This window comes from Notolepis coatsorum (genome assembly GCF_963971535.1).
Source record: "Notolepis coatsorum genome assembly, chromosome: 2".
In the NCBI taxonomy this organism is placed as follows: Eukaryota; Metazoa; Chordata; class Actinopteri; order Aulopiformes; family Paralepididae; genus Notolepis; species Notolepis coatsorum.
In genome coordinates this window covers 84603986-84628975 of record NC_140166.1, presented here as the reverse complement: position 1 = coordinate 84628975, position 24990 = coordinate 84603986, and the positions used below count along the sequence as shown (strand labels likewise).

The window sequence follows — 24990 nt, the reverse complement described above, 5'->3', positions numbered from 1 at the left end:
CTTAGCACAATGAATGGAAGCGGACAGTGACGGGTAGCCTTCGGGAGAGGTGTTAGTTGGACAATGCCTAGGCTACCCGTCACTGTCCGCTTCCATTCATTGTGCTAAGCTAGGCTAAGGTGCAGCCAGATAGCTTTCTACTGAACGCACAGAGAGGAAACTGGTATCCATCTTCTTGTCCCTCTCTGGAGAAGACGATAAGCTAATTTCCCAAAATGTTGGCGTGTTCCTTTAAAGATAGGATTCATTCCCAGTAAAGATAAAGAGTTATTCAGCAGGCATAGCGAGGAGAAATATTTTTCAAACACTGAATGACAGGGAGTTGATCAAGCAGCGCATACCAGATCGCGCATGAATAATGTTTGTGACGGATCTTGTGAGAGATGAGCTTACAAGTAGCAACACGGCCGCGCGCCCGAGATGAAGGTGATCACAACCTTACAATATTTGGCACCCAGCATCGTGCAACAGTGCGGTCGTGATGACTTCCATTAGCAGAGTCATCACACAATCTTTTAACGGCTCCTTCACAGACCCAGATCGTAAGGCAATTTATTACCCTCCCCTCGGTCGTGCGCACGTTATGCAACCACACCACTGCTTTCAGGGCCGCGCCGGTGAGGCTTACGCCCCCGGAGTTGTCGGGGAAAATTGATGGGGATCATCTCACCATCTGAGGATGAAGATGTGTTCGTCAACGGGCTGTCACAGTATCACCGTGCAAATGGTATCCAATGCTGACTACCACATTTGGGACATTGTTTGCCGAATGGCCATGGGTCCAGTGAGCGGAGATCTTTTTAAAGGACATGGCGTGCCACTTGCTCGGGGGGGAAGGTGGCAACCTGTGAAAGCCCTGACGCCTTACCTGACCGGGACGTCAACAGGATTACATCAGGTAAGGTATAGCCACTGGGAAATGTCCCAAGTTTGATTACATTTATTTATACATGTATTTATTAAAGACTACTATTAATTTATCCATAACAATTCAGTGAATTCACAATGTTATTCCTGCAGGGCATTCGTAAAATCGTGCTTGTGCAAAGGAAAACCAAGCAGATATCACAAGCAACAACTGTTGCACGTGTCGTGATATTGGGCTATATTTGAGATACAAATACATGTGACTTGATTATTGTAACCACAGTTACCACAGTTCTAGTCACACAGGTTTATACACATGGAATCAGCTGCGTGATTATGGATAGTGTTTAAAGTGATTATTTTACAACTTTACTGCCTTTCAGGGCACATGAGAGAACACATGAGAACACATGAGAACACATGAGAACACAAGAGAAGACATGAGAACACAAGAGAACACAAGAGAACACATGAGAACACATGAGAACACATGAGAACACATGAGAACACATGAGATCACAAGAGAACACATGAGAACACATGAGAACACATGAGAACACAAGAGAACACAAGAGAACACAAGAGAAGACATGAGAACACATGAGAAGACATGAGAACACATGAGCACACATGGCGTGGTTGAGTGGGGTGTAGGCCAGTCAAAGAGGTGGTCACATGGTGATGTCCGGATCAGGCCAGAGAAGGTCTGCATAGTCATTACAGCCAAGTCCCTCGACCCATTGGACGGTGAGGAGGATGATGGTAGTGATGACAGCGACCCATTGGACGGTGAGGAGGAGGATGGTAGTGATGACAACGAGGATCCTCGACCCATTGGACGGTGAGGAGGAGGATGGTAGTGATGACAGCGACCCATTGGACGGTGAGGAGGAGGATGGTAGTGATGACAACGACCCATTGGACAGTGAGGAGGAGGATGGTAGTGATGACAACGAGGATCCTGATAAGACCATCCACCACTGGATTAGGGCAACTTTTTCCAGAATGGGCTTGCATATTAGATCACAATTTACCAATGCACATTTTAGATGAGCACCAACGCCAGGCAATGACATATGTAGGACACTGTTAAAGGAAAGACTACTGGGTCTATGTTGGACCAACTCAATCTTTGGGTTGTTTGAAACTGGTATCTATCTTCTTGTCTCTCTCTGGAGAAGACGATAAGCTAATTTCCCAAAATGTTGGCGTGTTCCTTTAAGCACGTCTATTTCCAAATCGCAGCGTCCAACGGCAGCAGCAGGAGGATGGAGTGAGAACAAGGAGGGTCACTCACACCCCATGGATATACAGTACCTCAGATCCCACAGCAGGCACAGAAGAACCCCATAGATTTACAGTACCTCAGATCCCACAGCAGGCACGCTGAAGAACCCCATAAATATACAGTACCTCAGATCCCACAGCAGGCACAGAAGAACCCCATAGATTTACAGTACCTCAGATCCCACAGCAGGCACGCTGAAGAACCTCATAGATATACAGTACCTCAGATCCCACAGCAGGCACGCTGAAGAACCCCATAAATATACAGTACCTCAGATCCCACAGCAGGCACGCTGAAGAACCCCATAAATATACAGTACCTCAGATCCCACAGCAGGCACGCTGAAGAACCCCATAAATATACAGTACCTCAGATCCCACAGCAGGCACGCTGAAGAACCGTTTCAAGTTGCTCACAGAATTACATTGTGCTCGGTTTGTTTATATGGGAGCTAGGTAAGGAGGTAGAGCGGTCGTTTGGTAATCGGAAGGTTCCAAAGGTTTCGATCCCGGTTAGTTTCCTGCTCCTCTCGGCAGTGGGGAGGGTGTAGAACTACCACATGCCTCCTCTGATACATGTGGAGTCACCAGCCGTTTCTTTTTGCACCTGACAGCGAGGAGTTTCACTGGGAGAACGTAACGCGTGCAGAGGTTCATGCTATTTCCCCCAGATCCCCTCCCTGCTGAACAGGCAGGAGTCGCTGTTTGCAATGACCAGGACACATAACCCACCGGCTTCCCACCCGCGAACACCGCCAATTGTGTTCCTAGGGACGACTGACCGAGCCGGAGGTACAGCTGAATTCAAACCCAGAGTCACCCAGCCGCACCCTTCAAATAGTGTCTTTGTGCTCCTCCGCTACTGTGCCAGGAGAAGGCATTGCTCTGCTACTGTGCCAGGAGAAGGCATTGCTACTCTGTCAGGAGAAGGCATTGCTCTGCTACTGTGCCAGGAGAAGGCATTGCTACTCTGTCAGGAGAAGGCATTGTTCTGCTACTGTGCCAGGAGAAGGCATTGCTCTGCTACTGTGCCAGGAGAAGGCATTGCTACTCTGTCAGGAGAAGGCATTGCTCTGCTACTGTGCCAGGAGAAGGCATTGCTACTGTGCCAAGAGAAAGCATTGCTCTGCTACTGTGCCAGGAGAAGGCATTGCTACTGTGCCAAGAGAAAGCATTGCTCTGCTACTGTGCCAGGAGAAGGCATTGCTCTGCTACTCTGCCAGGAGAAGGCATTGCTCTGCTACTGTGCCAGGAGAAGGCATTGCTACTGTGCCAGGAGAAGGCATTGCTCTGCTACTCTGCCAGGAGAAGGCATTGCTCTGCTACTGTGCCAGGAGAAGGCATTGCTACTGTGTCAGGAGAAGGCATTGCTCTGCTCTGTTAAGATAATGTCTGAGAAACTGTATACTAGTTAACTATATTAACGAGTCAAGGCTGTACAGAGAATATGTATTTAAACAGAGCTATGAACATGCCGTCTAGTACACTGTACATATTAATAGGCCCAGTAAGCTGTACAAATGATGTAATCGGATGAAACATATAATATTTTCTATAACACCTCCTCTTCTTTTTTTTATTTGTGGATTGTGGGCCTCATGCGGAGCATTTCCACCACAGACAGAAGTCAAATGTACTTCATCTGAATCCTTTCAATGAGTCCAGTTTCTTGTAAGAATGCATAGTACTGTAGCTATGCTGTTGAAAATCATACTTCCTGACGAATGAGTGAATATTGAAATAAAGTAAATTTTCTCGATTCCGTTCCTGTTGAGTTCTTCATAATATACAGTAAGTAAGTAAGTAAGTAAGTAAGTAGGTATTTATAAAGCACCTTTCATACATGTCATGTAGCTCAAAGTGCTGTACACAAACATAGGCATATATAACGATAAAAGCAATAAAGTCACAGTGATCAGTTAAGATCAATGTTTAATAATAATAATAATAATAACAATAATAATAATAATAATAATAATAATAATAATAATAATAATAATAATAATAATAACACTTTGACTGCCTAAAAACGCTTTACAGCGTCATTGCTGGCCATGCTAAAGTTGCCGGGGGACGCTGTACAGCGTCCTTATATCAATATTTCAAAAATCTGGAATCGGATTCATATTCCCCCTCCGCTGGCCTGAGATCCATCAGCAGGACCCACTGAGCTCTCTGGCGGTTCAGGAGCGCCATCTGGTGGCCGATCGGCGCAACCGCTTAACAGGAAGCGCAGTAGAGGTTTTGCTGGTCGGCCCTATTACTTCCGGCCACTCGGTATAGGTTCCGGCACTCTAGCTCGTCACTCTACATAGCGATCGATTGCCAATAACTCGATAAACAACATGATTTGGACGTATATACCATTATACAAGCTGGAGATGGACCGGGTAATAATATATCCCATAATGATAAAATTCCTACTCGACGATGATCGCCCAACGGCGCGCGGAGACTGGGGTGAGTTTCAGCGTGTAACGTTACCATCTTCGATACTAACTGCTTTTATCAACATTTGACCCACATTAGATGATTGGTATAATGCTGCCCACGGAATTATAAACGCCCCCTCGCCCATCCGGTCATCATCAGATGACGTGTAGTAACTTCTAGAAGTACGTCTAGTTGGAATTTTTTATATCGCGCTGATTGCCATCAAACTGTATTTCATCATCAATATAATGCATTTGGGGCTATATATCACGTTCTGGAGAAAGTTGCAGAAAGAGATGAAAACATACTTATACATTAGACCATACTTTACTATGAATATGTGAATGAAAAAGTTTAACGTTGCTACACAATGAACAATACATATAGGACTTTGAATGGGCCCTAATAATGGCAATGTAGCAATAGAATTTAAAAAGTTATAGCCCTGCAAAGAAGGGGACTTTCTCCATAGACAAATAGCGCTGGCAATCTATGGTATATCATTAATTTAACCCAAGGCAACCAAAGTGATAATAACGTAAAAATGAAAATAACGTAAAAATGAAAACATGAAAACAGTCATTTGCTTACCAGTTTGGGAGAACAGGTCCGCACAAACATGTCCGCTCAGTAGCAACCGGAAGTAGGAAATGCACTAAACCAATGCACTTGTACGGTAGGTAGCAATGTTAGCTCTTATAACGCTAGTGTAGTTACGTTTTTATTAGTGGTCAGAGTTGGGTCCATAGGACTTATCCAAGCCCCATGGATCCATCAGTGGCCGCGTATTGTGTGCGTATGTACCCGTTCCCTCATGTGGTCAGTGGTCAGAGTTGGGTCCATAGGACTTATCCAAGCCCCATGGATCCATCAGTGGCCGCGTATTGTGTGCGTATGTACCCGTTCCCTCATCTAAAGAGTTGGGTCCATAAGACTTATCCAAGCCTTACGGATCCATCAGTGGTCATGTATTGTGTGCGTATGTACCCGTTCCTTCATCTAAAAAGTTGGGTCCACAAGGCTTATCCTAGCCTCATGGATCCATCAGGTTTTTCCAAGCCATAACTATTTGTAAGCTAGACTGTATAGGTACGTTTTTAATTTTCCTTTAAAAATTTGTATGGAGCTGGCGTTTCTGATGTGTGTTGGTAGTGTGTTCCATAGTTTTGGGGCATAGTTGGCAAATGCCATACTTCCTATCCTCTTTTGGTTTCTGGGCGTGTCTAGTAAACCTGTAGTGGATGACCGTAGCGTTCTTGAGGGCAGATAACTAACTAGGGAATTTGCTATGTATTTTGGGCCTTGCTCATTAAGAGCTTTATATGTTAGGAAAAGGACCTTAAAATCAATTCTATGAGTTATTGGAAGCCAGTGCAGAGTGGCTAGGACTGGAGTGATATGTTCTCTTCTCCTTGTATGAGTTAGTAATCGAGCTGCAGAGTTTTGGATAAGCTGAAGCTTCCCAATGGTTGCTTTGGGAAGACCAGTGAACAGTGCATTACAATAGTCAAGCCGACTTGATACAAAAGCATGAATCAGTGTCTCTGCATCTTTTTTATTTACGAAAGGTCTTACTTTCGCTATGTTTCTTAGGTGGAAGAATGACGTTTTCATGGCCTTATTTATATGAGACTTAAAGGTCAGGTCTGAGTCCAAGATGACACCTAGGCTTGTAACCTCAGTCTTTACATAGGATGACAGACTCCCCAGGTTTTCACACAGCACTTCCCTTTTCGCTTTTGGGCCGATCAATAGGATTTCGGTCTTGCTTTCGTTTAATTTTAGGAAGTTATTGTTCATCCACTTGTTTATTGCTAACAGACTATTTGTAATGGACTGTATGGCTGTAGTGTTATTTGGTTCTGCGGAGATATATAGTTGTGTATCATCAGCATAACTATGGAAGCATACATTGTGGTCTCGAATGATGTCCCCGAGGGGCAGCATATATAGTGAGAAGAGTAATGGACCAAGGCAGCTTCCTTGTGCAACTCCAAAGCTGCTGTCATGTTCCTCGGATACATTGTCTCCAAGCTTAACATAGAACCTTCTCCCCTTAATGTATGTTATGAGCCAATTTAGTACATGATCGGAAAAGCCAACCAGTCTTTCAAGACGACTGATCAAGATATTATGGTCAATCGTATCGAACGCTGCACTAAGGTCCAATAGGACAAGAATTGAGACTTTGCCAGCATCGGAGTTTAGCCTGAGGTCGCTAACTATTTTAGTAAGGGCAGTTTCAGTGCTGTGATTTGTTCTGAAACCTGATTGTAATTCCTCCATGATGTTATTATCTTTGAGAAAGGAGTTTATTTGTACTGAGACTATCTTTTCTAATATCTTGCTGATAAATGGAAGGTTCGATATTGGCCTATAGCTTTTTAGTTCGTTTACATCTAAGTTTGTTTTCTTTAGTAGTGGTTTTACTACAGCCGTTTTAAATGCATCTGGAAAAGTGCCTGTTTGAAGCGACATATTTATGATTTCAAGGACATGATTTGAGACACTATCGAACACCCGCTTGAGAAATGCTGTTGGTATAGGATCGAGGCAGGAGGTGGCGGAATTACACTCAGAGACAATCTTACAGAGGTCAGGTAATGTAATACATGTGAATTCCCCCATAGTTATCTCAGGTGGGTTTCCACTCACAGCCAGATCTATATCAGAGGCAATGCTTGCTCTAATCAATGATATTTTTTCATTAAAGAAAACTGCGAACTCTTCACATTTTGTGGCTGATTGCTGCGGTATATGGGGGGGTGGCATGTTAATCAGCTGGTCGATGGTGGAAAAAAGTACCCTGGAGTTACCCATATTTTCTGAGATCATTTTGGAAAAATATTCCTTTCTCGCAAGTTGTATTGCCTTATTGTATGCGCCCATGGCGTCTTTGTATAAATTAAAGTGAGCTGTGAGTTTGAATTTCCTCCATTTTCGCTCGGCTATCCTACATTTTCTCTTGTTATCTTTAACATTGGTTTTATTTAACCATGGAGAGATTCTATCAGTTTTTACCTTTTTAACCTTCAGAGGGGCAACAGTATCTAACACTGTTGACAAGGTGCTGTGGAAGTTTTGCACTTTCTGATTTAAGGAGGATTCACTGCATTGGTCATATGATTTCATCATACTAGAGAATTTTGCTTCAGCTCTAGCGTCCAGAAGCCTTCTGTGAACTAGGAATTCGCTTCTGGTCTTATGTAATATTAGGCTTGTACCATAGAACACACAATACTGGTCAGAAATTGGAATTTGTTTTACTGATACATTCTCAATGTTTAGCCCTGTTGTTATTAGTAGGTCCAGAGTGTTGCCATGTTGGTGGGTGGCCTCGTGAACATGTTGCATCAGTCCAAAACTGTCCAGTAGGTTCAGAAACTCGCAACCCCTGGGGTCATCCTTTTTGTTGATATGAATGTTTAGATCTCCATTAAGAATGATTCTATCATACCTGGTAATGCAGATCGATATGAGTTCTGAAAATTCCTGTATGAAGAGTGGCGAGTACCTTGGTGGTCGATACAATGTCACACATACTACTGGCATTTCTGTTTTCAATACAATAGCAAGGTATTCAAATGATAAAAATTTTCCCAGGTCAATATCACTGCACACAAATTGAGTGGAGATGATTGCTGCTATTCCGCCTCCCCTCCCACTCTGTCTGTTTGATTGATAGAATTTAAAATTGGAAGGGCAGGTCTCAATCAGTGTTGCTACACCAGTGATGTTGTCTAGCCATGTCTCTACTAAAAACATACAATGTACACCATGTTTTACTATGAGTTCATTTATCAGAAATTATTTTTGTTTCAGCGCTCTAACGTTGAACAGTGCTAGTTTTAGCTGTACGGGTTCTGTAGTGGGGCGTGAGATAGTCTGTGGTTGAACACTGATATTGATAAGGTTCGATTTACATATGGGACGTGATAATGAGTAATTGATTAGTCTTCTGGTGATCAGAATCGGGATGACACTCAACGTGTTTCTTTGTAGCTTAGGCTGCTTCTGTATATAGTCTACAGAGCTAGATATGGTTGGTTGTCAGGCCAGTGATGCTACACATTGTATGACGTTATGTATTAGCACATTTACCCCCGATATGTTTGGATGGATGCCATCGGGTCTGTAATGGTCTTTCCTGGACCAGAGCAGATCAAAGTTATTTATATAGCAAAGTCCTATAGTAGTACAGTAGGTCTGTAGCCACTGGTGCAACCAGAACAGACGGCTAAATCGCTCAGATCCACAACCTATGGATGGAATGGGGCCAGACACAATGCATATTTTACCCAGGCTTTCAATAGTGAGTATTAGTGATTCAAAGTCAGATTGGAGTTTAGCGGATTGTCTAGCCATTACGTCATTTGCTCCGATATGAATGATAACGGTGTGGGCGGACGGATATCTGTCGATGATTTCGGGAGTACACTCTAGTAAGTCAGTAACTTTTAAACCGGAAAAACAATATGTAATGCCGTGTGGTATTTGCAAAAACCTGGTGATGGAATCTCCGATGAGTAGGATCTCTGGCTGTTCATGGATGCATTCCCCGTCGTAGATGGCCAGGTTTCTATGGTGAAAAGCCGCAGGAGTAGCGTCTGCATTGCTGGCGGGGTTTGGCGGTTGGTCGGGCAGCAGCGCCGTGTGGAGGGGCTCGTTCACAGCGGCATTTCTATCGATAACACTCGCCGTTTGAATGATCGTACTGGCATGGGCTGCAGAGCACCGCAGGTGAGGACGTTTAAACTTTGGGGAGTCGGACCCATCGCGTGAGTCTGGGGAATTTGGCGATGCGAGAGCAAACAGGGCAGAGCGCTTTCTGCTCCGGGTTGCAGCTATATTTCCATGGTTGAGTCGTGAGCTGGAGAGGGCCGCCGTCCTGGCAGCTTCGCTTGGAGCCTGGCTAGTAGCTAGGCTAGTAGCTAGCATCGGATAGTCTTTGAGAAAAGCTACAGTACTAGCAGGAGACGGAAACGAGGGAGAGCCTAGGAGGCTGGGATCATTAGAAAGAGGATTGAATCGGTTTGGTAGTTGAGGTGAATCAACGGGATCATATAGAGGAAGGGAGAGCTTCCTTCGGCCCCTCACCACTGTCGCCCAGGAGGGACTACTGGTGCAGCCTGCGTCCGCTTGTTCCATGCTAGCCAGCCTGGACATGAGCTCCGTTTGACGCTTGAGAAGATCCATTACTAGTATCTCGATGGACTTCAGTTCCGTTCGCATTTCTGCGACATCTGACGTTGGAGCCATTTCCTCGGGGGAGTTTAGCACTGTGAGTACTGTAGCGTGTAGCTGTAGCTATGGCAACAACAAGCTCCGATAGCTTAGGTCACGTCCAGTAAAAAGTCACATAAACCAATAAATCCAACAGCATAAACGATAAGAGCAAAAGTCACTGTGATCAGTTAAGATCACTGGTTAAAAAATGGTAGAAAGAAAAAAAACAAAAACGTAGAAAGAAAACAGTCTAAAGTTTGAAAGTTTGGGAGGTCCACAAAAACACGTCCGTTCAGCAGCAACCGGAAGTGTAGTGGATCCAACCAACTAACACACAGGAATGCAGGAGAGAGAGACTCTTTGCACCGTAGTAGGTGTTGTCGCTCTCGGGTATATTGTACACAATCAACAAAAACATGTTGCACTGTCACATTGTCCAGTTGTCCAGTGCAGGGGCGTAGGTTTGATTTGAGCTTTGGTAGGGGACACTTTTGCAAATTAGTGCAAGATGGGGTTTTGTGCACTCGGTTTTCCTGGGAGGAAAGTTCAGGTTGTTGATTGGATATAGCAGTTCTGTATCGTATCGCTCTCGCTCGGCATCGCTCTCTGCACTATCTCGCATACGTGCACGCGCACTGAATAAAGACCACAATGTACCTTTAATCCCAATATTCGTCTGACCACACCCCTATCAGCTTACCCATATAAGCAGGGGTGGGGCCACCCACTCTCCTCCTTCTCGCTTTCACCACAAGGAAGAAGTGCCTCGGTAGATCCCCACACTTGACACCATGATGGAAGAAAGGTTTAGGAGCAGCTTTGGGAAACAAGGATACGTTGACATCATATCTTTATTTTCTCTCTCACTATTTTCGAGAAAATACAGCGATATTGTCTTCGTACTGGAGTGTCTGGAAGATGATGATCATTCTAAAAAACCCTCCACCGGTTTTCGTATTGGGAGCACGCCGCTGCATGCTTCTCAACTGCAGTTCCTTGCTGTGTTTGTTTGTCAGGCCACAGCTGAACTGTCGGACATGCCGCTGTTGTGAGAAGCGGTGCGTTCCAGGTTGGGTGAGTAGTGTTTGCTGGCGGGCTCCACTTGTCTGTTAGTGCTATGGGGGCTACTTGACAAAGTTTATGGAAACCGGCCCCAGGCTAGGGTCCTTTGTTCAGCCACCTAGGCGACAGAAGGCCTTGGTCTGAAGACCATTATAGTTTTAACTAGTGGGCCGCGACCATTGACACTGGTGATCCCTGTGTGTTCTGGACGAGTGGATTCTCTCTGTCACCATGTTAAGGCCCCATCTTTCATATCCAAATGAGAGTATTCCTTCATGAGGGGATATGTGCATGTAATGTGCGATAGCGGCAGATTCATGTTCAAAGTCAGCTACACAGGCCAGTTGGTACTGTGCTGATTCCGTCGGATGTGGTAAAGTCACCGTTGTGAAGCGGTGTTGACATCTTGTTTTCTCTTTTCTCTTAAAAAGTGAGGAGAGGTTCAGAACGGCGGCCTGTCTGGGTGAGTGTTATGTCATTGTTTACATGTTCATAGCTTACGGTTAGCCAGTCAGCTGTTAACTGCTGCGTTAGCCTGCTGGATCGCTGCATGGCCTGCTTAGGGCCTACTATTAGCCAGTCAGCTGTTAGCTGCGGGGCTAGCATGTCGTGGTCGCTAGGTAACGTTAGCTTGCTGCTATGGCCATGGCCTGGCGCGGGGTAGCTTAGCTTCTCGCGCGCCGCCGTGAGCTCGCTTCTGATCGCGTGCATCGTTAGATCGGCGTCTCGCGAGCAGAAGCAGTAGCACCCGAACGGTTGGAGCGGCCGTTAGCTTGAGGCTATTCTGTTGAACGTGCTTTGATTTTAACATGTTTTACACTCTTGACCACGACGTCATCCTTGACAGGGGATGTTTTCGTCGACCCTGCCCTGAGCCAGGACGGCAAGGTTGCATCAACAGGGGACTGTAGTGTGGGTTGGGGCGGTGACGCTGCCCAGTTCGGACAACACAGGAACGGCTGTGTTCCTACGGTGTCTGTGACTGCACTTCGCTGATCTGCGTTCCGGGTAGGAACGGGGTTGACCAGACCTCATAACACGTCTTCTGGTTTTACTTTGCTAAATGTATTGTGAATAACGGTGTTTTTCCCAAAACGTGTGTTGCTACAATGCATTTAGGATACGTTGCGGGTTATGTGTGAGCTGTTTTTGTCACTGGCAGTTAGCTTCTCCGTGCAAACGGGATGTAATGATCTGGTTGTTGTGTGAGAAACACGGCCGTGTACTCACAACTAAGGTAACTAACCTATGAAGCTATGCTTGGTGACAAGTGAGTAAAAGAATGTTCTTTCTTGGACTGTAATGACAATGAACAGTGTGTTCACACATTAACAGGTTTTCCTGTTTTAACTGGCCGTATTGAGGGTAAAATAGGAGGATTGTGTTTCCCCCCCGGTTCCCTGGGGACTTTTTCATCCTCCTATCAGACATGTTGTGCATTAATTGTGTCTTTTGTGTGGTAGGGATACGATGTAACTCTTAGCTTGATTGCTGAGGTTGTGCTAAATCTGCTGGAGAAACTTATTTCCTAAAGGGAAATTGGTTTGGTTGCTGTCATGTGTGCTTAGCAAGGCCTGTGGTCGATACTAATCAAGAATGATGTATTCTCTCATTGTGAAAAAAACGGCGTTCCTCTGTTGAGTGTTTTTGCCATTTTTTGTAGGTGATGATGGGTTGTGTGTGTCATGTGACCTACAACTGGGTTGTACTGGCCACAGAAGCACATGTGTATGTTGGACCGGGGTTCTTAGAGCCCTCTCTATTCTGTGTTTTTCCTTAGTAAAAATCAGATAGCAGGTTAGCTCATGCGCTGTGTGGAGCTGTGAAACGCTTCATAGAGCTGACTATGACTGTGTCATATTCTCTTTTTGTCGTTACATCGTATCATGGGTGTGGGGTCGTAAAGGGGTGAACTGGTAACCTTTCCTCTCCCCATTGTTCTGTCGGTCAGGGGTACACCCCCTGTCCTTCAAGGTTCCCGTCACGTGGCGGTTCGGCACGTTACGGGGGGGGGGAGGGAGTTCCTGGTCCCACGGCCTGGTATATTGGGCGTGTGCACCGCAGGAATTCCCCCGCCATAGAGTACGTCACCGTGCGCGTCTCTGTTGGTAGGACTTCCGTGTGCTGTTCAGGTCCATGTGATGGATCTGTTTTCAGGGGGGGTGGTCAGGGCTCCTCCTCACCAAGCGCCTATTCAGGCCTTCTGTGAGTTCGGACTCCTTCTTCCATGTGAGGAAGCCTCCATCAGAGTACAGAGCCTTCCTCCTCAGATTGTCAAAGTGAGTGGACCCTCTAGAAGGGTCCTTTTCTATTGTATGTATATTCGATTCAATTCGTTTATTGAGTGTGTATGGGTTCAGTGCCTCTTCCCCGGAGGCCCTAAAACCAGTTTTTTACATGGCTCAAGGTGCAATATATTCTTTTCAATCTGTACAGCTCGCGTGGGAAGTCTTTCTGGGGATCCCCGTCTCTTTCCTATGGGAGGGTGGTGGGATGTAAAAATGTGAAATTTTTTTACCCCGGCTGTGTAGACTGGGATACATACTGTTGATGCTTCCTTCTTTCTATTCCAGAAGTGTTGGAGTTAGGGAGTGTCACACCCCTCTTGTCGTTCCCCTGGGCGCCTTGGGGATTCAATGACAGGTCTAAATAGCCTGTTCATTGATGGGGGTGTGTCCCGACGCACGTATAGTGCTAGCTCGCTGTAAACAGGCGATTGACTGGCACGCCTTGGTTGCTTGTGGTTGAAACAGCGTTTTTATAAAGCAACTGAGATGGGGGTTTTTCCTCTTCCGACGACCACATCCCATGACCTGGGTGGGTTGTCGACGGATTCTCGTTCATGTCTGGGGGATGATGACGGGATGGATCTGAACATATGTGGTGGGGTCTCACGCCCTTGGGGTGGGCCACCAGGCGCGGTTCGTCCGAACGTCTGGGTGGCGCCTTCTTTTCATGTTAAGATCAACACGCATATCTGCCCTTCTCCTGGAGTAGGCATGTCGGCGTGGTTAGGGCACGGGACTGGTTCTGGTCACGCTGGTCCAGATCAGTTGAACCCGTTGTCCGCCGGGGATGCAGATCTGCTGTTCTGGTACCCTGAGGGACTTGGGCTTTTTTCAGGGGGAAAAATGCCAGGTCGGTCTGGGTGTCACAGGGTTAAGCGCTATGGAGACCCTGGTTGGGTATGTTTTTACTCAGTACTGTCGTCATGGCTTACAGCCATGCCATTCTGTACGCGCTCGATCTCGTCGGATCTCGGCCGCTACACAGGTTGGTCCTGGTTAGTACTTGGTTGGGAGACCGCCGGGGAATACCAGGTACGGTGTGCTTAGGGGCTGGTTCTCCATTATTTTTCGCTCCTCTCTCACGCATGGCGAAGAGGGGCCTGTGGGGGTGGTTTTTTGACCTCCTCTGGTGACCCTGTGCTTCCCGTACCGCCAGGCCCGGTCCGAAGTGATGTTTGCGACCCGTAGGCCTGGGTTAACCCTTTTTGGAAACTGAAACACTTGTACTGCGGTATAGCCGGTGTATACCCGCAGGTGTGTTTTGGAGTTTTTTCTTGAGGGGTTATAGGAACAACCACCGCATTGGGTAACACCGAGGTGGTTGATTCCCTGGTGTGTTGGAGCAGTGTCAACTCCCGGGTTCACCGTTTGAGGGTGCCCCTGCACGTTCATGACGTCTGCCAATCGTGTCAGCCTTCTCTGCCTCGACCCCTCTGGGTGGGGGTTTTTAAATGGAGGCTTGGTCATGCAACACCGCCAGCTTACGCTCCTTCCGCCGGGGCGGCTGTGTTCAGCTGTCCCCTCTGGCGCCTGTCTCGTCCGCAGTCTCCAGGCTAGGGTTAACAGCCTGTTGCCTGGTTTTTCCCCGGTGCGCTGCCTGCTTCCGTTGGTTAACCTTTTTTGTGTGCTTACGGCCATGCTGACTGCCTGTTCTGCAGGGTCAGTGTGCCAGGCGGTGTACTATTGGGGGGACAGGGCCCGCTCGGCTTACGGCCATACCAACCTGAACACGCCCGATCTCGTCCGATCTCGGAAGCTAAGCAGGTTCTGGCCTGGTTAGTACTTGGATGGGATTCCGCCTGGGAATACCAGGTGCAGTAACTGAGGGGCCTTTGTCCGAATACGCTGGCGATGTGGGGGGCGGGGCACTACGTGCCCACCTGGTGGGGTCTTGATGCTGGCATCATGGACTTCGCCGGGCCCCCATTCTAGGGAGTCCAGTCCTTTTGGTGGGTCTGGGTCTTCCTTCGTGCTCCGCTGCTACGGCCTTGCCACGGGGTTGGGTTTGCCCTTGACCCCGTGATTCTGGGGGCAGTAACGAGGTTGTTCCTCCGTTCGTTCCCGGGTGGCATGCGGGTTGTGCGTGTGTGTAGTCGTGGGGTCAAGCCACGGTCTGCTCACCCTGTGCGTTGAGTTGCTTGAGTGCCTCTTCGCACGGTCGGGTCCGTCGCCCTCCCGTGAAGCCCCTAATAGGGGGGGTGCCCGCCATTAGGGTGGGTCGGGGGGGCTCGGCCCTCCCTGTTCTGATGGTTTGTGGGGGGCTGTCAGCGGGGTGTATTTGTCGGCCGCTGGCTCTCGCTCGGCCTCCCTTGTGCAGAGAGCGATGCCGAGCGAGAGCGATACGATACAGAACGTTAGGTTATGACTATAACCAAGTTCTGTTAGTATGGCGACGCTCGGCATCCGACGCCGCTGCAGCCTTTGACCTCGCCTTGTGGCGAAAGCTTGGGAAGGAGGAGAGTGGGTGGCCCCACCCCTGCTTATATGGGTAAGCTGATAGGGGTGTGGTCAGACGAATATTGGGATTAAAGGTACATTGTGGTCTTTATTCAGTGCGCGTGCACGTATGCGAGATAGTGCAGAGAGCGATGCCGAGCGTCGCCATACTAACAGAACTTGGTTATAGTCATAACCTAACGATAATAGGATAGCTTGCTGATAGGTACTTGATGCAGCCGTCAACCTACACTTTTGCAACAGATAAAAAGGCTCTGTTTTGCAAGACCATGTTGTGAATTAAAATAATAAAACTCTTTTTTTTGCTAGGGAGAATTCGTGTTTCCGTTTCTTTGGTAGGACATGTCCCTAGTGTCTCTATATAAAACTACTTTGGTAGGGACATGTCCCTAGCGTCTCTATATAAAACTACTTTGGTAGGACATGTCCCTAGCATCTCTATATAAAACTACTTTGGTAGGACATGTCCCTAGCATCTCTATATAAAACTACTTTGGTAGGACATGTCCCTAGCGTCTCTATATAAAACTACTTTGGTAGGACATGTCCCTAGTGTCTCTATATAAAACTACTTTGGTAGGACATGTCCCTAACGTCTCTATATAAAACTACTTTGGTAGGACATGTCCCTAGCGTCTCTATATAAAACTACTTTGGTAGGACATGTCCCTAGCGTCTCTATATAAAACTACTTTGGTAGGACATGTCCCTAGTGTCTCTATATAAAACTACTTTGGTAGGACATGTCCCTAACGTCTCTATATAAAACTACTTTGGTAGGACATGTCCCTAGCGTCTCTATATAAAACTACACCTATGGTCCAGTGTCTGTAATGAGGAATTACATTTTGTATGACCTAACCTCAGCCTTCTCTGATTTCTCCCTAATGACCTGCCAGCTCCTGCCATCCGTTGTGTTTGTTATGTACCTTTTGTTCCCCGTCCCGTCTCTCCTGCCACGGTCTCTTAATCTGGTGAATGATTTTGTTTCTGCTTTACTGACCGGGTGGCTGTATCAATATTGTCTCGAGTCCGTGTCTCCTTTGCAAATCCCATCTCCTCTCTCATTACCCTCGACTCCTACACGCACAGGCACCCACAGAAATGTAACGTCAATACCTAGTGGATTCATGGAGTTCAAACTCATCAAATTACCCGTCTCAATGGTTTTACCTCCTCTTGTCCGTTGCAATACCAGGAGGATCGCCAGCCTTTCTACCGTATATATACACTGCAACATGATTGGATGTTATTTTACTCACTTTGATTCAGGTACCCAAAACGCACAGCCTGTCCTGTAATACGGTCTTTAGATCCATCTCTATATATTGCAATGTAAGGATTACGTATTGATCTCAAGATATTTTCCTTATCAAAACACACGTCATCTAATACTCTCACATCTACTAATGGCTGGAGAAGTATCCAGGCTGAAATTTACCTCTCAAACCCCGCCGTCTTTTCCCGATCCTCCAATCGCAACCGTTGCTTTCCTCGGACAAAGCAGCACTTGTGATTGGAGAATCAAGAAAAGAGGGCGGGCTTGAGATAGGTCAATTGCTGGTAATGGTACTGTAGGGCTGTATGTACTTTTTAATTCCCAATTATCCAACTAATACACTAACTAACCAATCCTCTGTTTCCCAACATTGTCCAACAATGTGTTTTGTAGGAAGATATATAATTGGTTTCTCCTCAATTTCAGTAACTTCACCTAGAAACTCCTTCTTCTTCTCTCCGTTTAAATGGCTGTTCCCACACAGTTAGGTGTACAGTATACCGCCACCTACTTAGTGGGGAGTATTTAAATGTACAGTTACTTACAAATGAGGGAAATAAGTATTGAACACATCAGCATTTTGTCCCGTAAATATATTTCCAATATGGCCATTCAAGTGAAATTTTCACCAGACTTTGGTATTAACTCAGGGAATCCAGACAAAAAATCTAAACATTAAAGTCCATACATAAATACACACAAATGTTCAATTGGGTTTATGTCAGGTGATTGACTGGGCCATTCCAACAAGGGTTTCCTTTGCTGTTTGCTTTGGATCGTTGTCCTGCTGGAAGGTCCGCCCACATCTCATCCTCAGCATCCTGGTGAATGGCAGCAGGTTCCTCTCAAGAATTTCTCTGTACATGGCTCCATTCATTGTTCCTTCAATGATATGAAGTCTGCCAGTACCAGGAGAGGAGAAGCAGCCCCACACCATGATACTTCCACCTCCAAACTTCACTGTTGGTATAGTGTTATTCGGGTAATGTGCAGTGCCATTTCTCCTCCAAACATGGTGTGTTGTGTGACAGCCAGAAAGTAACATTTTGGTCTCATCTGACCAGAGTACATGCTCCCAGTAGTTCACTGGCTTGTCCAAATGTTGTTTGGCAAACTTTAAACAAGCTTCAACATGTATTTTCTTCAGTAGTGGAGTCTTGCAGGCTGAGCGCGCACAGAGGCCATGGCGGTGGAGTGCATTGCCTATGGTCCTTTCTGTCACAGTTGTACCTGCTGCCTCCAAGTCTTTCTGGAGCTCTTTCCTAGTGGTCCTTGGCTCTCTGGCTACTCTTCTAAGTATCCTTCTGACTCCCTGATTAGACATTTTGCGAGGAGCACCTGTGCGTGGCCAGTTGATGATGGAGTGATGTTGCTTTCACTTATGGATAATGCCCCTAATGGTGCTTACTGGAAGATTCTGAAGTTGTGAAATACGTCTTTAGCCAATTCTATTGTCATGATTTGCAATAATCTGTTTGTGAAGGTCTTGAGAGCTCTTTGCTTTTACCCATCATTTGATGTTTCTTGTGTGGCACCTTGGTAACAAAAAAACATTTGATAGCCCATCAATATATTCTAACCCAGTTGACATTATTAGCACATATAGGAGGTAGAGTTGCCTCCTAATTCGTTTTGGTTTTCAGCTAGTTCCTTGCCTTTCCCTGCTGTGGTGTACTGCTTTTTCTTAGTGTGTCCAATACCTTTTTCCTGTTTCATTCCACTTTATTATACATAAATTTATTTACATATGGACTTTAATGTTTAGATTTCTTGTCTGGATTTCTTGAGTTAATACCAAAGTCTGGTGCAAATTTAGCTTGAATACGCTAATTGGAAATACATTTACTGAACAAAATGTTGATGTGTTCAATACTTATTTCCCCCACTGTATTTACCTAAAAATAATACAAAATAAAAGTACTTCCCATCACACAACCATCACACCATCAATCAGATCCAGGGATCTTTGACGACGGGACAAATCAGTGCCTCGTCCAGCTCTTCTCTCTGTATGTCTATAATGCCCAAATATCTTCTGGCAGTGTCCAAGGCCATCTTTACTTTTTATTTCAGAAGTTTATGCAGTTTATGACCAGTGCAATAAATGCCAAGGATCTTCTTTTTTTTCCATGCATATGATAAAATAGGTATTTCTGGCTAGTCCCTGCTCTGAGCACTTTCATAAATCACTCTCAAAGCTTCAGTACAATGAAAATTTTACAGTTTGTCGATCTCATTGCATTATTTTACAGAAGGTATGTAAACTTTCCCATAATCTTACAACTGTCGCTGTTATGACGATGCTGATCTCTATCACCTGTACAGAATCAAACCATTTCAAATATACAATTTGCTTCCCTGAAAACACTGCATAATCTACGCTGGTTACTCTGATTGGCCCACCAGTTAATCTGCTAGTTGTCAGTAGTTGTAAAGGATATCAGCTAGCTAGTCCACAAACAAGTAATGAAACTAGTTTACTGCAATTTAGTTCAAATGTGACACTTTATTTATCACCTGGTAGCACAGGTTAGCCAATGTTAATCTCCCTTAGCAACCGGTCACACTGGTCCCCTCTTTCCTATGCAGAGAGTTGGATGACATTCCACTGTCAAACATCTCTGCCTAAACAGGACGTAAACTAACCGGTGCTACCTTTACCTCATATTTATTCCCGCCATAATTTGTATCTCTTTTATAAATAAGAACTGAAAATGAGTTGAAAAAAGTTCAATCATTTAATTTCATGGAGTCTTGTTTATTCAATGTGTCCATGGAAATGAGGATGAACTCGGCCATAAAGGTATGGTTTCCTTACGTAGAAAAGACCCATTTTCTTTCAAACTAATTTGGTCGCGGATGACTGGATTTGGTACAAATGTGTGTGGCTGGTCCCATGAATTTGTTTGCATTTGAAAGCTTGTATTATGAGACTAACGTATCTCCTTTCAATGAACAGAGGGCCACGCCCCTCAACATGGCTGTGGTGTTATACCATGGTCTCTGTGAATACGCTTTCCTGATTGGCCGACAGGTGTGGGTTAAAACCGTTTAATACACGTAGTTCGGCTCACGTTTAATAATCGGCATTCGAAATTCATCCGCTACCCAACCTGTAACCATAGCAACATTAAAGAGCACAGTTGTCAAAGTTTACTCGTTATCAATTCATGAATTATTTACTGACTTATCAACTTGATAACTTGACAACTTTTTTCGGACTGAATTCAAATCATTGCACTGGTTCTTTAATCTTCATACTCTGGTTATTTTAGCTAAAACCCCTCGCTAGGAATGTTTAGGCTAAGTTTGGAGGTCTCTCAGAGTAGTTTCAGAATGTTTGACTACGGGCTGGTGTTTGAGCAAGAACAAGGCTGTGTCACAGTATAATTTACACACACACACACACACACACACACACACACACACACACACACACACACACACACACACACACACACACACACACACACACACACGCAACATGCTGAGAGACACAGCACTGTCCTGGCACAGTGTAAGGTGATGGTCATCTATTGTGGATGATGACGACTGTTTTATCTATGCTGTATCCTGTAGCAACTGGGAAGCTACTGCCTTTTACAGATCATATTTGTCATTCAGGTAGAATCTGTAATGACGTCAAACAGTGACGTCTCTAGGCAAAGGGGCCCTGCTTGGTATTGTGCTTTGTTTACCATCTGACGTGCGGGTTGGAGTTTAGTAACTTATTGCCCTGTGAATATCTCCAGACCTGTCTTGGTAGAGAATGAGGTGTAGCCAGCAGTGGTCTCCCCTCCCCTATACCGGACTGAAATCCAATCCACATATCAGAAAAAAACAAAAAAATTAAACAAAGCATAGTACTGTACCATGTTATCATCTTTTGCCTAGAGGTCTCTTGTTTGACAACATTACAGATTCTACCTATAACTGGGCTAAGCCCAAATGTGTGTTTTCAGACATATACATAATTAAAAGGTGGTATAGATACAATTTTTATTTAGAATAATCATTTAAAAAAGATACAGTGCTTTTTTAGAAAGGTGTGGAATACAAATATTGGTTTTACCCCCAAAACTTTATTGATGAATGAATTCATAATTTAAAAATGTTTGGCGGGTGTGTAAAGGAATGTATGTGTGCGTGTATCCCCATTTCCCCACATGGAATGCACCAGATTAAATAAGTTGACACGCTGGTGCTCTAGCGTGACATTCTAGTGGCGGAATGTTATCTGTAGCATCATCTAGTGGCGGAATGTTATCTATAGCACCATCTAGTGGCTGAATGTTATCTATAGCACCATCTAGTGGCGGAATGTTATCTGTAGCATCATCTAGTGGCGGAATGTTATCTATAGCACCATCTAGTGACTGAATGTTATCTATAGCACCATCTAGTGGCGGAATGTTATCTGTAGCATCATCTAGTGGCGGAATGTTATCTATAGCACCATCTAGTGGCTGAATGTTATCTATAGCACCATCTAGTGGCTGAATGTTATCTATAGCACCATCTAATGGCTGAATGCTATCTATAGCACCATCTAGTGGCGGAATGTTATCTATAGCACCATCTAGTGGCAGAATGTTATCTATAGCACCATCTAGTGGCTGAATGTTATCTGTAGCACCATCTAGTGGCGGAATGTTATCTGTAGCACAATCTAGTGGCTGAATGTTGTCTATAGCACCATCTAGTGGCGGAATGTTATCTATAGCACCATCTAGTGGCAGAATGTTATCTATAGCACCATCTAGTGGCGGAATGTTATCTATAGCACCATCTAGTGGCGGAATGTTATCTATAGCACCTTTTAAATAAGCATTAAAGGGGAACTCCACTTTTTTTTTGAAATTAGCTTATTTAACATCTTCCCTGGAGTTAGACAAGAAGATGCATACCGTTTTTGTCTCTGTGCGTGCATTTTAGCTTTGGGAATAGACGCTCCGTTAGCATAGCTTAGCTTCATCACTGGAAGTGAGGCAGGACAGTAGCCTTACAGTGCCTTACAGTGTATTGCAAGGTCTGACATTGACCAAACTTGATATGCATGACCTTGGTGGGCTCTAGGTCAACTCCTGAAAAGGGGGTCAATGTCAGACTTTGCAATCAAAAGTTAGGGGGCTAATAACCCTTGCCATAATTTCAGTGCGCCCCCTAACTTTTGATTGCAAGGTCTGACATTGACCCCCTTTTCAGGAGTTGACCTAGAGCCCACCAAGGTCATGCATATCAAGTTTGGTCAATGTCAGACCTTGCAATACACTGTAAGGCACTGTAAGGCTACTGTCCTGCCTCACTTCCAGTGATGAAGCTAAGCTATGCTAACGGAGCGTCTATTCCCAAAGCTAAAATGCACGCACAGAGACAAAAAAGGTATGCATCTTCTTGTCTAACTCCAGGGAAGATGTTAAATAAGCTAATTTCCAAAAAAAGTGGAGTTCCCCTTTAAGCCCTTTCCTTTCTCTGATTAGTATTTGTCGATGCATCTAAACACGTATTGGTTTTAGTATTTGTCGATGCATCTAAACACGTATTGGTTTTTTTCACCGTGTGCTGTCTCCATCCAGGTGACGGACTTCGGGCTGGCGGTGGTGAAGAAAGGCGGGGTCGGCAGCGAGAGCATGATGAAGGCCACGTGTGGGACTCTCGTCTATATGGGTACGACACCTGCACCTTTTTTCATGCCTGTTAAACTCTTACAGGGAACATATTATGGAATTGGTTTTGCCTAGTCTTCGTATGGATTTGGCAGTCTTACATTTGACTTTTAAGCAATGGGGGGGGGGGGACATAAGACTAGACACTGCCCTTCCAGGGTTTGAACTTTTCAGTTTAACAAGCCTTAACAAACTGTTCAGAATTATTGTTCGTTGCGATGTCACAAGGGGGACACAAGCAATACATTAACTTTAATTAATCAATTAGATTTTTGGAGCCAAGAACACAGCCTGCCTAATGTACTGCCCAGTTTTTACTTTTTTTTTTTACTCTCGGGTTGTGGGGTAGGCAGCCAGCCTGGGAAGTAAATTGTTTATAATAAAAAAAATTATAAAACACGTGGTCACCAAGGCATGTTCGGTACAAGAGAAGAAAGAAATGCAGTCAAATAAATAATTGTAATTAGACTACTTTCTTTGCAACATGTTTCAGATTGAAGGAAGCTGTATCTCATACAGTATGTCTCCACCTTGCTCATATGTCTCCATGTCTCCACCTTGTCTCCATGTCTCCACCTTGTCTCCACCTTGTCTCCACCTTGTCTCCACCTTGTCTCCTCCATGTCTCCACCTTGTCTCCACCTTGTCTCCTCCATGTCTCCTCCTTGTCTCCACCCGCATTTCATTGTATACTTGTATGCCGTGACAAATAAAACTCTTGACTTGACTCCATGTCTCCACCTTGTCTCCACCTTGTCTCCATGTCTCCACCTTGTCTCCACCTTGTCTCCTCCTTGTCTCCACCTTGTCTCCATGTCTCCACCTTGTCTCCATGTCTCCACCTTGTCTCCATGTCTCCACCTTGTCTCCATGTCTCCACCTTGTCTCCTTGTCTCCACCATGTCTCCACCTTGTCTCCATGTCTCCACCTTGTCTCCATGTCTCCACCTTGTCTCCATGTCTCCACCATGTCTCCACCTTGTCTCCATGTCTCCACCTTGTCTCCATGTCTCCATGTCTCCACCTTGTCTCCATGTCTCCACCTTGTCTCCACCTTGTCTCCACCTTGTCTCCATGTCTCCACCTTGTCTCCATGTCTCCACCTTGTCTCCTCCTTGTCTCCTCCTTGTCTCCACCTTGTCTCCACCTTGTCTCCATGTCTCCACCTTGTCTCCACCTTGTCTCCACCTTGTCTCCACCTTGTCTCCATGTCTCCACCTTGTCTCCATGTCTCCACCTTGTCTCCACCTTGTCTCCATGTCTCCACCTTGTCTCCATGTCTCCACCTTGTCTCCACCTTGTCTCCACCTTGTCTCTATGTCTCCACCTTGTCTCCATGTCTCCACCTTGTCTCCATGTCTCCATGTCTCCACCTTGTCTCCTTGTCTCCACCTTGTCTCCATGTCTCCACCTTGTCTCCATGTCTCCACCTTGTCTCCACCTTGTCTCCATGTCTCCACCTTGTCTCCATGTCTCCACCTTGTCTCCTCCTTGTCTCCATGTCTCCACCTTGTCTCCACCTTGTCTCCATGTCTCCACCTTGTCTCCATGTCTCCACCTTGTCTCCACCTTGTCTCCACCTTGTCTCTATGTCTCCACCTTGTCTCCATGTCTCCACCTTGTCTCCATGTCTCCATGTCTCCACCTTGTCTCCTTGTCTCCACCTTGTCTCCATGTCTCCACCTTGTCTCCATGTCTCCACCTTGTCTCCACCTTGTCTCCATGTCTCCACCTTGTCTCCATGTCTCCACCTTGTCTCCTCCTTGTCTCCATGTCTCCACCTTGTCTCCACCATGTCTCCACCTTGTCTCCTCCTTGTCTCCACCTTGTCTCCATGTCTCCACCTTGTCTCCACCTTGTCTCCACCTTGTCTCCACCTTGTCTCCACCTTGTCTCCACCTTGTCTCCATGTCTCCACCTTGTCTCCATGTCTCCACCTTGTCTCCACCTTGTCTCCATGTCTCCACCTTGTCTCCATGTCTCCACCTTGTCTCCTCCTTGTCTCCACCTTGTCTCCATGTCTCCACCTTGTCTCCACCATGTCTCCACCTTGTCTCCATGTCTCCACCTTGTCTCCATGTCTCCACCTTGTCTCCACCTTGTCTCCACCTTGTCTCCATGTCTCCACATTGTCTCCATGTCTCCACCTTGTCTCCACCTTGTCTCCATGTCTCCACCTTGTCTCCACCTTGTCTCCATGTCTCCACCTTGTCTCCATGTCTCCACCTTGTCTCCACCTTGTCTCCACCTTGTCTCCATGTCTCCACCTTGTCTCCTTGTCTCCACCTTGTCTCCATGTCTCCACCTTGTCTCCACCTTGTCTCCATGTCTCCATGTCTCCACCTTGTCTCCACCTTGTCTCCATGTCTCCACCTTGTCTCCACCTTGTCTCCACCTTGTCTCCATGTCTCCATGTCTCCACCTT

General features: G+C 45.7%; 1 protein-coding gene across 1 annotated transcript in view; it reads left to right on the top strand.

Moving 5' to 3' along the window:
- Window positions 1-24990, top strand: part of stk33 (serine/threonine kinase 33) — a gene marked incomplete at both ends in the record, with an annotated part of 88417 nt that overhangs the window by 11267 nt on the left and 52160 nt on the right. The window contains one exon of the mRNA XM_084308245.1: window positions 22476-22566. Coding sequence (XP_084164371.1) covers window positions 22476-22566 — 91 coding nt within the window. The remainder of the gene's footprint in view (window positions 1-22475; window positions 22567-24990) is intronic.